General features: G+C 42.4%; 1 protein-coding gene across 1 annotated transcript in view; it reads right to left on the bottom strand.

Annotated features, from left to right (window-relative positions):
- Positions 1–15,427, bottom strand: part of VPS8 (VPS8 subunit of CORVET complex) — a 32,313-nt gene extending 16,886 nt beyond the window's left edge. The window contains exons 1-20 of the mRNA XM_078865921.1: positions 15,213–15,427; positions 14,722–14,790; positions 14,357–14,484; positions 13,242–13,338; positions 12,065–12,097; positions 11,171–11,225; positions 9,836–9,960; positions 9,265–9,351; positions 8,827–8,894; positions 7,874–8,027; positions 7,284–7,343; positions 6,193–6,300; positions 5,708–5,788; positions 4,117–4,287; positions 2,814–2,888; positions 2,663–2,698; positions 1,683–1,773; positions 1,267–1,313; positions 1,043–1,132; positions 336–382 (exon numbers count right to left, since the gene is read on the bottom strand). Coding sequence (XP_078722047.1) covers positions 336–382; positions 1,043–1,132; positions 1,267–1,313; positions 1,683–1,773; positions 2,663–2,698; positions 2,814–2,888; positions 4,117–4,287; positions 5,708–5,788; positions 6,193–6,300; positions 7,284–7,343; positions 7,874–8,027; positions 8,827–8,894; positions 9,265–9,351; positions 9,836–9,960; positions 11,171–11,225; positions 12,065–12,097; positions 13,242–13,338; positions 14,357–14,484; positions 14,722–14,790; positions 15,213–15,281 — 1,691 coding nt within the window. The 5' untranslated portion in view covers positions 15,282–15,427. The remainder of the gene's footprint in view (positions 1–335; positions 383–1,042; positions 1,133–1,266; positions 1,314–1,682; positions 1,774–2,662; positions 2,699–2,813; positions 2,889–4,116; positions 4,288–5,707; positions 5,789–6,192; positions 6,301–7,283; positions 7,344–7,873; positions 8,028–8,826; positions 8,895–9,264; positions 9,352–9,835; positions 9,961–11,170; positions 11,226–12,064; positions 12,098–13,241; positions 13,339–14,356; positions 14,485–14,721; positions 14,791–15,212) is intronic.
- Positions 15,428–15,572: the final 145 nt, after the last annotated feature.

Genomic DNA, 15,572 nt, shown 5'->3' on the forward strand with positions numbered 1-15,572 from the left:
CCAGGGGGGGACCAGGTACCAGGCTATGAAGAGGTGTGAAATTGGAAAGGGGGTTTCCATTCCATTCCTTGCAGCAGGGCCCATGCCAACCATGCTACGCCAACCAACAATAATTGTGTAGAGTAGGGAATAACGTCTGCATCACGTTTAATGTAAATATATAAATTCATTTTTATGTTTTACATAGATCAGGTGAAATGCTAATATGCTAATGTTGACAAAATCTTACAGTGATATAGAAGTAACAGCATTAATATCTAAGTAAAACCATGACGTTGGCACTTTTATATACGATCTTTGCAAATGCATATTCAGTAAACAGTGCATAAACTTACGTCCTGCCCAGCAGAAGGCAGTATTCGATGCACATAGGAACCACCTCCTGCAAAGAACAGAGAAAACATGTGCACAATTCAATCAATGCTGCAGTAACATTCCCATATATATATAGCAGCAATACGTATTCTCGTATTCATTTCCATAGTTCTAACAAAATACAAATATGCACATGAGATAGGTTATTAATTCTAGATTTGAAGCTTTCGTGACTGCAAGGATTCAGATTTGCTGCATCAAGTGATGCATCAAGTGATGCAAATCTGGCTGTGACGGTCCCACCTGATGACGGAGACTTGTGTTGCCTCCAAAACGTCGTGATTTTTATTGTTTTATTTTTATTAATTTCATTTTTTACCTACGTGATTTTACCGAAAGAACTAAGAGTAAGATAGGTTATTGTCTCGCAGAGGTTGTATTCTCAGTACAGAGGACACAATGTACCTCCTTTGAAAAGTTAGCTGAATGTGGTTCTGCGATGCTGTTTGAAGAAAATATAAAAAGTACCAGAGAGCACTATGTATACATCCAGAGGAAGAAAGGTCAGCATGCAGTTATTGCCATGCTGCAAGAAGTAATATTGTATCTGAAGGACAATCAATCAAATGCCATTTTCATTTAAATAAACTACATAGGTGGTACACAATGTGATAGTGGTATTCGAATGTAATTTAAGCTAATAACAATAGGGAAGGATAAAATGTACCTGGAAATGTTTTTCCAGAGCTTGTGTCTTGCCTGGCTCAGGGCATTTCTTCATAGAGATCATCACATACTGCATGAGGATATCTGTCATCTGTAGCCGGGAATAAAACAAGTCAGCTTTTACACCAACAGCAATTCTAACAGTGAAAGGATGGACAGAACACCTGCGTTGCAAAACACCATGCACAATAGAGTTTACGTATACCAAAATTTAAATCCGCTCACCTTATCTGCAACCAATGATTTTCTCTTGGCAATGTTCACTGGCAAACCTGAACAGAGCAGACCATAGTGTTACACAAGATACCCAGCTGGTATCAGCCACCGCTAAACTGAATACAGCATTGTAAAGTATAAAATGTGATTTCGTTAGTCATGCTTTTAGCCTAGGAAAGTGTTCCATTTCTTGTTTTAAACTAAAGTAGTTTGATGAGCTCTTGGACTACAAAACGAAGCAGCAACCCACTGAGTAATTAAAATCATCATTGTGATCTTAATGTAAATATATTCCAGCCTTGTTGCGTGTACTGCATTTACTTTCCAGTCCTGGGAAGCAAGTGTGAAGCTCATCTATTACAAGAACAAGTGCCACAAAATAGGTACGTTTCCACACTCGCTCACTTGCTCACTCGCTCACTCACCCAGAACGGCCTTTGCAGAGCCTTGGTGGAAAGACCAGGCCAGATTCAAGGCGTCTGGAAACCTCTCCTGCCGCACAAGCAGGTCCACCCTCTGCAGAAAGTCACACATACACACAGGCGCACATACACAATGCTACATCTGGCACATTTCATAATATACTCCACATCACCGGAGTCATTTTGCAAAACACTGGATTGCCCCCATGTGCAGACATAGATGTGACGGATTTAGTTTAATTATGCTACACAGTGGCATAATGATGTAATATTGATTTCAAAGGATAAAACAAAAAACTTTATACAATTAACCAAAATAAATGTAAAACAAACACTTTGAACATAAACATAAGAAATGTAAGACAGTGAAAGTGGCAAATAAAATATGTTGATAACAATTATTAGTGTGGTAGTGGTTGAATGATGATGATGATATTGATCGGGCTAATAACATTTCATCCCCTCAGAATTCTATAAATTGTCCCAATTCTGCATCTTGATTTGATTAGAGAATCAATCATGTTTTGCCACCATGATGAATGTAGAGCCTAATGGTTGCTGCAACGTTCATCTCAACCAATGAAGTGCTGATTTGAAAATAATCTATTCTTACATGCCAAATTACATTTGTTTATCATGAGCCAAAGAATCCATCTTAATCATTGAATCCTGACATGCTCAATGATGATGATTAGGGTGATGTGTAATCTACAATAGTCATGACAGTCCTTTATAAACCCACTAATGAATGAATGCCTCCTCACACTGTGTTGGTCATAGGGACTATTTCATCAGACCTCACCACACTGGTTAGTGCGCTTTGGTAAAAGTGGGGCCCAGGACTGGTCCAGATATCACTCACTACCGATGTCGCTAATGGCCAGGAATAAAACTCAGGTTGCGGGGTCCATAGTGCAGTGCGCAAAGGACTGTACTACCACTCTCTCTGACATACATGATACAGTGAAATACATCAGACTCACCTCTCTCCAAGTTCGCAACGACATCACATGAACTGACTGCGGGGGGAAAAAAGAACACGTGTAGACATGAATATTGTTTAGTCTTAACCAGAAATTTGGAAGGAAAAAAATTTGCATAACTGTATAACATACTTTGAGAGGAAGAACTTACTTTTATTCCCAGGTAAAGCACTTGCCCTCCAAAGCTGCAGATGGATTGGTAGCATGCCTTCTCTCCCACAAGTGCCTGTAAAGCAAAGTATTCACATCGAATGATCTGAAAAACTCCAAGAAGAGGGCACATTCAGGGTGGCTCGAGATCCACCAAATCTCTAGACATTCTTCATCAGCATTCACTTATTTTGTAATTGTTTCAATGACGCAAATAATATCGCGTGCACGAAAATACAAAACTGTACAATGTGTCAGACTTACAAATTTGAACCTTATTTAGTTAAACAAATATGGAGCTTCTATGCCTTAAAAAGGATACAGTTTAGAGTAAAAGGTTAAACAATTATAATTTGAGGTAAAAACTGCAGGTAATGCATGTGATATGTACATGTGTTTAATAATAATTTACATGCATTTGTATGGTGCCTTCCACGAATGTCTCAAGGCGCCTTGTAAGAAGAACGAAACATTAAGAGAGACGGAGAAGCTAAACAGAATAAACCGACTGCAGAAGATGTGTTTTAAGACGAGACTTAAAAGTATCCACATTATCGGATAAACTCATTTCCAATGGTAGGGAATTCCACAACCGTGGTGCAGACAAAGCAAATGTCCGCTCACCTCAGGAACGCAGCCGGGATCGAGGTACGCACAGGGATGATTTAACTCATAAATATATGGTGGTGCCAGCCCATGCAAGGCTTTAAAAATTAGTAGAAGGTTCTTAAACTTTACTCGTTTCAATACTGGAAGCCAGTGTAATAAAACTGGAGAAATGTGCTCACGTAATGGAGCTCCCGAACTGCCCCATTTCTGAACAATTTGTAGTCTACGAAGGAACGTATTTATAACACCAACCAGCAAGGCATTGCAGTAATCGATTCGCAAGAGAACAAGTGCATGGACCAGCCTCTCAGAATCAGCCGATGTAAGGAAGTTGCGCACTTGAGTAATGTTTCTGAGGTGATAAAAACTAGGTTTTCACATTATTAACGAACATGAGCTTCGAAGAAAAGGGACGGAGAAAATATCACCCCAAGATTACTAATATCTTGCTTCGGGCAGACGTTCTGGCCATCAATAAAGAGGTTGAAAAGTCCCAGTTTTTCAATTGTTGGGGAGAGCCGACGAAGAGGAGTTTTTCATTTAACTGGAGAAAAATGTAATATAGAATCTTCTCAAAGCTCAAGATGTTTTACACAAAACTAATTACAAACGTCCTAAAATTTTACACAATAAATTCCCCGAAAGTACCATCGATCATGTACATGATGATTTCGTCAGAGCTGTGGGCTGGTTACCAGGGCCTGGCTAACGTTGCCGCCTGTGGCCAGCGACTTGAAGTGGCTGGAGTTGTAGACGAGCTGGAGGCTGGCTATGTCCAGAGCCTCCAGCTGCTCCTGGTTCGCCCGTTCCACCACGTGCAGCGTCTCCGTGTCGTCCAGCAGGGCCAGCACGCGCGAGTTCATCCACTGTAGGGTGGGTGCATACCAGAGGTCGCAAACGGGTTTTGATTCCCTACCCGTACCCTACCCGAAATGAGTGACAAACGGTTACTCACCAGTGACTCACGGCCTACCCGTACCCGTACCCGGCCGCACCAGGGTCGCAAACGGCTACCCGTACCCGGCCGGGTACGGGTAGCCGGGTATCGGGTAGGGTACGGGTATCGGGTACCCGGTTGCAATCTCTGGTGCATACACCAGCAGCACTTGTTAAAAAAAAAAAAATTTACAATGCCGTCTTACAGATGGTCAGGTGACACAGACAGCAGCATTATAATGCCCGTGGAACCAACACGGCTGAGCCACGGGTTTGAATCCAGTGACTTGTGAATAAACCAGGATCTCAAGTGTAGGGAGTTAGATGAGGTCACATTACAACAGAGGTCGCAATCGGGTACCCAATACCCGTACCCTACCCGATACCCGGCTACCTGTACCCGGCCGGGTACGGGTACCCGTTTGCGACCCTGGTGCGGCCAGGTACGGGTAGGCCAATACACGTACCCTACCCGATACCCAGCTACCCGTACCCGGCCGGGTATCGGGTACGGGTACCCGTTTGCGACCCTGGTGCGGCCGGGTACGGGTAAGGAATCAAAACCCGTTTGCGACCTCTGCATTACAATCATGGATAATTATTAAACAAACATAACGAATATAAAACCGATTCATATCCAGTACTTTCTGTAAATAATGAGAACATCCATTATAATAGGAAGATGTGTACAGGCTGGATATAAATATATGTAACAACACACAAAGATGTGTTCATCAACAGCAGGAAGGTGCGACTCCCATCATGTTTGACATGCATGCTATGTGACCACCAAATTGCATGTACAATGTCCTCATAGCCTTGTCCTTTGGAATGGCCACATTTTCTACTCTTGTTCAGTGTGGCTTAAACAAAGGCCACAACGTCAGCTCTGTTGAACTTGTGCCTTAGATAGGTCTGAGAGTATCGTGCATGCTATGTGGTGGTCACGTGACATGCATGCAAAGTACGATGGGAGTTGCACAGTCCCGCTATTTGTTAGCAAACCTCTGTGCAATACAGAAATCATTCAAAATGAAATCTACATGAAACATATTCCACATTAAATCTACATAAAACATACACATTTGTAATGATCACCACCTCAATAATGGGAAAATATATAATATACAACTATTTTGCACAATGACCCTTTTTCATACTCTGCAAATCTATAGGTTCGTGCTTGTATACTAGTGCTAGCCCCGTACCTTCCATTTAATGTAAAACAATATGAATCACAAATGAACACTAGAATGTGTGCGACCATTCAATCCCCTAGCTTATTCACCCATCCTTGTTATGGACGTGCTCCACTTGTTAACGCCACATGTATGCGTGCGCTGCCCTCACCGTGAGGTTGATGGGCTCATAATTCAGGTGCAGCTCCCTCTGCTTGCTGAAGTGGATGTTGTCAGAGTCTCGGCAGCTGGCCTGCAGGAGAGAGAGAGAGCGTGTCAGAAAAAATTAAAGAGCAAAGGAGGGACATAAAAAAAAAACAGAGAGAGGTAAAGACATGATGGGCAACAAAGAAAATGACAAATCGCCAAGAAAAAAAATCACACATTTTATAAACCTATAGAATAAATCATTTGTATTGTAAAATAGCTATTTATAGTACAATTATTATCAGGCTTAATGGACCATTCTATTTGGCCAAATTGGTCAGTAATAACACATAATGCTCAAAATGAATTGCCGAGTCAGCTTCTGAATTGCCTGTTGCATCGATTCAAGTGGGAAAACATTCCATTCTTTGAGTCAACCGAGGCCAAAGAAAAAGAGAAACCGCGATCTCAAGCCTGGGCGGGAGGCATAAGGACCCGGGGGGTACCCACTAGGATGAAGTGGACGACGGAGCCCCTGCAGAACGCGAGCACAGGGTCTGCCGAGCCATTCACCAAGGTGAAGTGCCATGCCATGAGCGGCACGCTCGCCGGGTTCGTCTAAGGTGAAAAGTTGAAACATGTCCACAACATTACTCACACCATCAGCACGACAGCAAATGTGCGTTGCAACTCATGTAAATCAGCAGCGAGACGACCCTCATCCGTTCCTTCATCGCATCCTAACTTGATGTGCGCAACTCTCTTCTCTGCTGGCTCCCCAAATCCCTTATCACCAAGTCCGGATCATCCAAAACGCCACTGCCAGACTTTGCAGTCACACCTTTAAACAAGACGACGTCACCCCATGATTTCAATCCCTTCACTGACTCTTAATCAAATTCTGGATCAACGTCAGGATCGCTCATCTATGAGCACATATCACTCTACCTCTTAAGCATTCTCTGCTCCAGCAACCAAGATTGTCTATCAAAAGACACCAGTCAAACTTCCCTGAGTGGGAGCTCACTCTTGTTCCTCTGCTGCCTCCTGGAGCCTCCCTTTCGCCAGTGCTGTCAACTCCATGCCACTGTTCAAGTCAAGGCTCAAGACTCGTTGGTTTTTGTGGTAAAGTCACGTAGGTAAAAAAATGTCATAAATTTAATCACGACGTTTCGGAGGCAACACAAGCTTCCGTCTTCAGGTGGAACCGTCACAGCAAAATTACTGATACAGTAAACCTTTAAGTGAAGTTCACTTGATGCAGTAATTTTGCTGTGACGGTTCCACCTGAAGACGGAAGCTTGTGTTGCCTCCGAAACGTCGTGATTTAATTTATTTAAATTTTTTACCTACGTGACTTTACCTAAAAAAACAAAGAGTATGAATCCTTGCAGTCACGAAAACTTCAAATCTAGCTCAAGACCTTCCACATGAACGTAGCTTATAAATGTTTTTGTTCGCTTTATAATATAAATACTCCTTCTTTCCACGGAATGCAATGTCCCATTATTTCTTATATTGGCTTGACATGTGTTTGCATTTAGATTCTATAGAATCCAAATTGTACTTTCAATCTCATTAAAAATGCACATACAACTTACCTTTCCATAGGACACAGACAGCATCACTTTGAGGGATGGCTTCAGTCCAACTATTAATATCTGCAAGAATATTAAATATTTCAATTTAAAATATATCATGAAAATATTACTAATGGTGACAATGCTTCAACGTGTGTACACATTGCTTCAACAAGCATACATATTTTGATACCAAGCAAATCCCCTCTGTAATAATTACTCGGATGTAGCAATTCAGTGATGACAACTATTTCTTATACGGACAATACATGCATCCATCGTGCATGTAAGAATTGATGATATACGATTTCTACAAATTAAACTCAACATTATATTTGATGCGATGGAACATACAAGATAAGACATCCAAGCCAGAACATATTAGACCACACAAAACAAACAGCAGAAGATGGCACAAAATGAAAAATATTTGTTAAAACGAATCATGACCCAAAACTGTGACAATTCACAGAATAGGGTGGCGTTACATGCATTTTAATCGACACATCTTGCCCGATATTACACATAAAACACCAGGCTTGTGTGATTATCACTAACGGCGAATGGACAGATTGCATGTCCTCTCTGCACACAGACACACGTGCACACACCTTCGTGAGAGAGGCCATGGCGAGAAGGAAGTGCTGTGACATGGGGTGTTCTTTGAGGTTGGTGGGAAACCACAGCGGCTGGATGCAGCACACCTCCCCCTTCGCGCCACTGAACAAACAGCGCGACTCGCACGTCCGCACGCCCATCACCCTCCTGCAGAGTGCGAGGACAGTAACTCAGAACTCGTTGTGTGGATCTCCTTGGCTCTGTATTTCTCTCCGCTCAACGTGACATCACAGGGTGTTTTGCAATAGTGAATGATTGTATTGCATTCTGGGGGGCACAGTGGTGCAATGGTGTGCGAACTGTGCAATGAACTTAGAAACTGAGTTCGACCCTAGACATGGCTAACGTTAGGGGCCATCGATTTAGTATGTACGCATGGAGGGGGGGGGGGTTAACCCACTGACAATGTGTGTACGCATAGGAAACGGGGGGGGGGGGAGGGTGGTGGGGGTGAAGCCTCGATAATAATTTGTCTACATTGGCCTTCAAATGAGTTAGATAGTCCGGCGGTGGACTATCTGTTCGCTTAAACACGTTAATATTATTAATCCTTGATCGTTTCTGCGTGGATTAAATATCGGCCGTTCTATAGGATTGGGGGGGGGGGGAGCTTCAAGCTTATGTACGCAGGTGGGGAGGGTGTTAAAAGTCCGCGTGCGTACAGGGAGGGGGGGCGGGGTCAAGTTTTGACAGATTTTTGCGTATGTACTAAATGGATGGCCCCTTAGTGGCGATTGACATCTGAACTGGTCCTGGGACCCCCCTTAACTAACCCACACTGGTCAGCATAGCAAAGTATGGTCAAATAAACCCCTGTGACTGACAAGGAGTAGAAATCCCTTCATCCAGCAGTGTAGTTATTAGTACTATTATTTAATTCAGTTCAAAAGAGTATGACATTTAATATAAAGAAGCATGATAATGTGCATGTGTGTAAGGAACCCACTTGAAAGCAAGCTCAAAGACGGAGCCCCCACTGTCATTGCAGATTGCTAAAGTGTGATCATCTGTGAACTGAGAACATTTCAACTTCAAAAATTTAAAAAGTGTACAACTTATCATACCAAACCAAGAAGAACAATTGACAAAAAAAAATGCATCAACATATATATGATATCAGAATTTTAAAAAGACATATTGAGATCATGGCAGAAAGCTGTTGCATCACATGCATCAAAACTGAATTCATACATCTTAGCCTCTTGAATGCAATCAATATACAATCCTAATAGCTCAAACCTTCAAACAATACTTTTGGCTGGAGGCAAGAAGCTGTTTTCGGTACACGTTAATCTCTCAAATTTTTACCCAAATAATGCTGCCAGTCGCTTAATTGTTAGTCATGATGACCCGGGGTTACATGTAGGCTGGCAAGACTACTAACCTTAATGTGCAGAACAGCTGTGCCAGGAGGATGTGCATCCGTTATTGTTCGCAGAAGCTTTCCATTGGTCAGATCCCACATGGTGATCTGTGGGTTATCATAATATCCACACATCCACATCAGCACACTCCAGCAACCATGTAAAGAAAGACACAAAAAAAAACAACTTTGATCATGAATATACATTAAGAGGCTATATGTCCAGAACTGTCTGGCACAAATGAAGAGACAACCAAAAACACATCTCATCCAGATATACAGATACACAATATAATGAAATAATAATTACAAATGTCAAAAACATAATTTTGGCACACTCGTTATGTCACTACAATACAGTTTAAAATAATATAGTGACCTAACTAGGGGCCTATGGTGGTGATCATGACTGTGGTTTGAAAGCCTTCAATTGGACTTGAATCGCCCTGTGGCCAAAATACAACGCACTTGGATGTTTTCACTTGATTAAACAATGTGCATATGAAATTTAAAATTATGAAGACATACAATGGGTAGCATATAGAAGTGGCACCACCAACATGCAGGCACTGCATGAGCTAATATAAATCACCTGCCCCTTGGCAAAGCCACAAAGAAGGCGGGTGCAGTCGCGGTTGATACCGAGGGCAGACACGGCACCATACTGCGCTCCGATAGCCGTGCTGCCCAGACACAGCCTCAGTGCCTGGTTAGGGTCTGACATAAAGCCCAGGCCAACACAGCAAACAGACAACAGGTGGTTAGAGATTTGTATATACAACACCCAGCCTGACACAAGGACATTTAACGCCTGATAAAGATCTAACGTACAGCAACCCAACAAGCTAACTCGTAGCACCTAGCCATGATATCATATAGGCATGTAACGATGCATCCTGCAAGAAAATTAATAAATTTCCAAAATTTGGGGTTGCAATTGCATTCAACAATTATTTGTTCTTGTTTTTATTATCTCATTTGGAGTGTTCCTTAAATGTCCTGTCTCGTTTGAAGAATTGTGTTCACTAGTTTAGCCAAAAAGAAAAAAACATCAAATGTACATTAAATTTGAATAACTTGTGAGTTATCAATTCTTACACACGAAATATAGTATGAATTGTGAGTGTAAGATTCGGATTTAACCAAATTTATGCAATGTTACATGCCTAGAATGATGCAGGCAGCACTTATTCCAACATGCCAGCCTGTAATTATACCTTGTTAGCATCTGATGCACGCAATACCAAGGCCAAAAGAGCAATAAATAACACCTGATTAAGGCCGAAATAAACCATATTCAAGTCCTCGTGTTAACAATTACTACAAATCAGGCTAACAAATTCAACATGCCACGGGTATGATGCTCGTGACCATATGCTTATCAGCAAAGTTAGTAACCCAGAAGTAAGCTAAGTTGTATCAAGCACTCAAACTACTGGAGCAGCAAGCAGAGGCAAGGCATGGTTTTTAATTAATCTGTAATGCTCGCCCAACTCAGTCCAGCTTCCCACATCCACCAATCCTTTACAGATGCAAATTATGTTATAAACAAAGTATGCATCTGAAGATTGGTAAAGTTGAAAAGTTGACCCAGATGAGCGGGCACGATGAGCAGTCTGGGCTGCAGCTAAAATGGATCAATGTTAGGCTGTGAGCATTCCGTGAGCTTACCTCTTCCTACTCATCGTTCCGATAAAAAAGGGAAGCACACAAAAAGGGTAGAGCATTGATCAACATTGTGAGGCTTACACTGCAAAAGTGCTGCAATGCCAGTTGTTGGAGTCTATGGCAGATCTTGAAAGTGCAAGCCACTACCGCTAGCTTTGGACACATTATGAGTTGCTGTTTTTACGTTTCATAACTTGCACTTACAATGTTAATAGGATTAACAGCAAATGAAAGTGAATTAAATGAACACTTAACTTACCGTACACTAGCACTAACCCATGAGCTGTGCCCACTGCGATTACATTGGAGACAGCCTAGGGTAAAATGAAAACACACACACACACAAATATTGTCTGGAGATGCTTCAACAAACTTTTGCGGGAAATGCCTTTAGTGAGCATCTAAATAAGACCGGTACAGTGAATGAAGAGCTTGCATGTCCATCACTACGCCTGGCACCCTTTGTTATCCGAGTAATGATGTTGAGAGACCACTCCCGCATTTAAGGTTGAGTTGACCTAGGAGAGACCCAGGATCAATTCAGATATTTGCCACTGATGATAGCTGTGGCTGGGAATCAAACTCAGGTCCCAAGGTGCAGATGACCCAAGCAGTTGGCACACAAGGCATGCATGGGTACCTTGCCCTCTCTGCTGTTACATCTCAACTGGTACTTAATATTTATGGGCGAGTCAATTTTAAGGAGATGCCCAAGGCAGTAAGGTCTGTACCATGGAAATGCATGAGACATGGAGAAAACCTGTTTTCCTTAAACCATAGTGCAGCATTGCTAAACCAACTCACTGCATTGTTTCAACCACGTTCAAACTTTAAAAGTAATGTTGAAGAAAAAATAAACGAGTTCTTCTTATAATAAAATGTTCCATTTGGATTTGTTGAATTAAATCATGTACAAAATGTTCTGTTGGGTATGAAAATGAATAAACATTATACAATCCATTTAAATAATTAACGTGAAAATATATTTAAAATAAATCTTGACTTAAAGCTTTCGTGACTGCAGGAATTCATATTCTTTGTTATTTTTGTTATTTTCTTTGAACCTATCTACGTGACTTTACCAAAAGACCCAAAGAATATATATTTAAATTATTCAAATTTGTGACTATTTTAAGCTAAACACCATACATACCATAGCAGTTGGCAGTCCAGCTTCGACACGGTCCTAAAATAAAACATATAACACACAATGGACCAAATATAAAAAGATATAACTATTAAAGAGTAGCACATGTTAATCTTGGTACAGTTTAAACAATTCATATGATCGGACCTTGTAGTTGTAATAGGCATGTTTTATAAAATAAAAGAATATACAATTCGCACCTCTTTATACTCAAATTAGAGAAATACTATTGATTTAACAAAGTAAGCAGGCATGGGTACGATACACCAATTAAATAGATAAAATCCAATGGATACGAGCAGTAATGGAATTGTATTGAAAAGAATAAAATAGTCCAATAAGACAACTACCGTGGAAATTGAGCAATGAGATTAGCGCACGTGCAGAAAAAGCGTTCACATTAAATAACTGAGAGAGATGGCAAAGACACGAGGAGCCCTTTATTCAGGAGTGAACTGGTTGATAGTAATGGTGACTATTTACCCTACTTAATGTTGTTAGTGGGCGGGGGAGCACAAATCAAGCTAGATTAGCTAACTTCAGTATCGAGCTACAAACCGGCTCAGTATTACAGGTAGGAACAACAGGTTCCACACTGCCCACCAGGGATTATTTGTCTGTCGTGCATATGGGAAGGGGAGGGGAGGGTGGGGGTGGGAGGGGTGGGGCTGGGTGGAGAGGGGAGGGTGGGGAGGGGCTAGGTGGGGAGGGAAAGGCTGGGTGGGGAGGGGCTGGGTGAGGAGGGAGAGGCTGGGTGGGGAGGGGAGGGTGGGGAGGGAGAGGCTGGGTGGGGAGGGGAGGGTGGGGAGGGGCTGGGTGGGGAGGGTGGGGAGGAGCTGGGTGGGGAGGGTGGGGCTGGGTGGGGACGGTGGGGCTGGGTGGGGACGGTGGGGCTTGGTGGGGGGTGGGAAGGGTGGGGTACTGGATGGGGAGGGGCTGGTCACCCCGTGGTGCCCTTAAAAAACTCAACGTTTAACTCACACACTACACTATACACGACACGATACACTACACTTATACAGGTAGGAACAACAGGTTCCACACTGTCCACCAGAGATTATTTGTCTGTCGTGCACGAATGCGCTGTCCAACCAAGTTCCTACCTGCCCACTCCGAAGGAACGTGTTTATATGAACATAACCCCCGAGCCAACCAGCCACTATTACAATAACACTGGACTCACTGCTGCAGATACAATCTGGGAAGACACGCCCTTGAGGATGACATGTTTCAGCACGGAGCCATGGAAAGGTTTCTTCTGCTCTGCCTTCTTTTTTTTCCTGGGGTGAGAAGTGGGCACACAAATACACACGCACATACACAGGATTCCAGTCAAACACAACCAAACAGTCACTGGATTGCCTGGTTTCACTTTTTACCAATATTGTGAGTCCTGAAGGCAATGTTTCAATTCATGATAGCATTTCAGATCCTAATAAAATTATGCAAATGTTTCATTAAACATTATAAATGAGTGTCAATATAACCAATGGGTTACCATACTTTTCACAAGTTGCCATGTGTATACGATGACCAAGACTTTTTGAACAATAATTTAGTTGGGAAATGAAATCAAGATGAAAGTGGAAGCCTAGAAAAGTTGGAGTAAATTGGCCTTGATGTATCTTGCTCCTCCAAAAGCCGACGCTCAGAAAAAAATCACTCATATGTACAGTCCTGCATCAATTATAAGACCGATATCATCATCATCTTCACCATCTTATATGTACCGGCAACCACATACCTCTCTCATTTCATATCAATCTCCTCCGCTATGTGCTGTCTGCTCAAGCAAATCAAGCATTCCGTTAATATCTTCAGTCCATCTTGGCTCAATGTGTGATTGGTAGTTACTTCTCTACTGCTGCTCATGTATGGAATTCAATTCCTCTGCCTGTTTGCACTGCTGTATCCATTCCCTTGTTTAAATCCTCTACTCCTCTTCCTATGCAAATCAATTAGTCATTTAAGAAACGCAAAATCATGCTAATAGCATCTCTCATGCGCATTACTGTCTCGTCACGCTGTGTTCATTAAATACATTTTAACGTCTTAGGACACAAGATATATGATTATCCCATGTGTGTTCTTCTGTATGTATCGCACAATATTATTGCAATTCCTCCTCTGGCCTGTCCCTTTCAATCATCGATATACTGCCCTCAAAAATACCCCTCTTCTACAAACCCTATATATATGTGGATATCCCTATATACGTCTTGATATGTGGTCACATGTTAGATTTGATACATTTAAAAAAAAATATTCCACATTGTATAGTACAAGGGATGCGCGTGCCTGGAGTCGGGCCGGTCGCCACTGTCTGTGCTGGCCAGTGAGGACGTCTCCACGGAACAAGCGTCCGAACCGTCGGCCAGGAAGAGCGCTGGGTCATCCAGCTGGAAAGGATTCTCCTCCTCGTCATCCTGCACAACAACGTGGCACTGCAGTACTTAAAAAAAACTCCACGTATACCTCGAACATAACAGAACAGAATTCACAAAACGGGCCCACAGTCTGATTCTAGATTTGAAGCTTTCGTGAATGCAAGGATTCATATTCTTAGTTCTTTCGGTAAAGTCACGTAGGTAAAAAAATGAAATTAAAATTAATACAAATAAAATAAAAATGATGTTTGTGTTGATGTGCGCTTTACGACAAACCTCGTTGAGAATGCTTTCCAATGTGGGCGGTGTGTCCACTTGAGGAAGGTCAAACTCTTTGTCATCCAACTGTATTACACAAGAAAACACGGAGCTTGCGCGGGCGGAATTGCAATTCGAGTGCATTCGACCTGCATGTAGATAGGACTGCTCAGATACTTCTGATAACCGATTCCACAGCCTGAATGCTTCGGGGTCCAGGAGATACCTAGCACTTACAAAAGGCAGATTAATGATTCATCTCAATAAGCTTTCACCTGACAAATAAATACATCATTCAGAGATACAGTCAATGAACCTCACCTGCTTAAATACGGGACGTTGATCACAAGAAACGACTCATCGCAATGGGCTCTGACGAGGCTAAATAAAGGACGTCGATCACGAGACAATTCACCGCAACGGGCTCTCACCTGGTTAAATAAAGGACGTCAATGTCGACATGTTTAGAACGAACGCAACATCTCTCATTGGGTTTGGAAGTCCCCTACCTCCTCAATGTCGTCCGTCAGATCAGCCATAGACGCACAGCGGCTGGGGCTGGACTCTGCGGAGGACATGTCGCGCCTCGTGCTGGTTGTTGCTGCTGGTTAGTGCTGGTTAAAGCTGCTGGTTAGTGTTGTTGTGGTGCTGTACGCGAGTTCGATATTGACACGGGGATCAACGCCTGACCCCTGACCCCAAGCAGCTGATCGCTGCTGCTTCCTTGAACATTGCCCGGAACAGGAAACAGTGAGTTGGAACGATTTCAAGTTCCGCACCGAAGTTCTCCCAATAATTTTTTGTTCTTCGTTAAATAAAAGCAAACGTGTTATACAAAAAAATGGGGAGTTCAAATGTTGCGTCTGCCT

Source organism: Lampetra fluviatilis, chromosome 21, assembly GCF_964198595.1.
Source record: "Lampetra fluviatilis chromosome 21, kcLamFluv1.1, whole genome shotgun sequence".
NCBI classification, from domain to species: Eukaryota; Metazoa; Chordata; class Hyperoartia; order Petromyzontiformes; family Petromyzontidae; genus Lampetra; species Lampetra fluviatilis.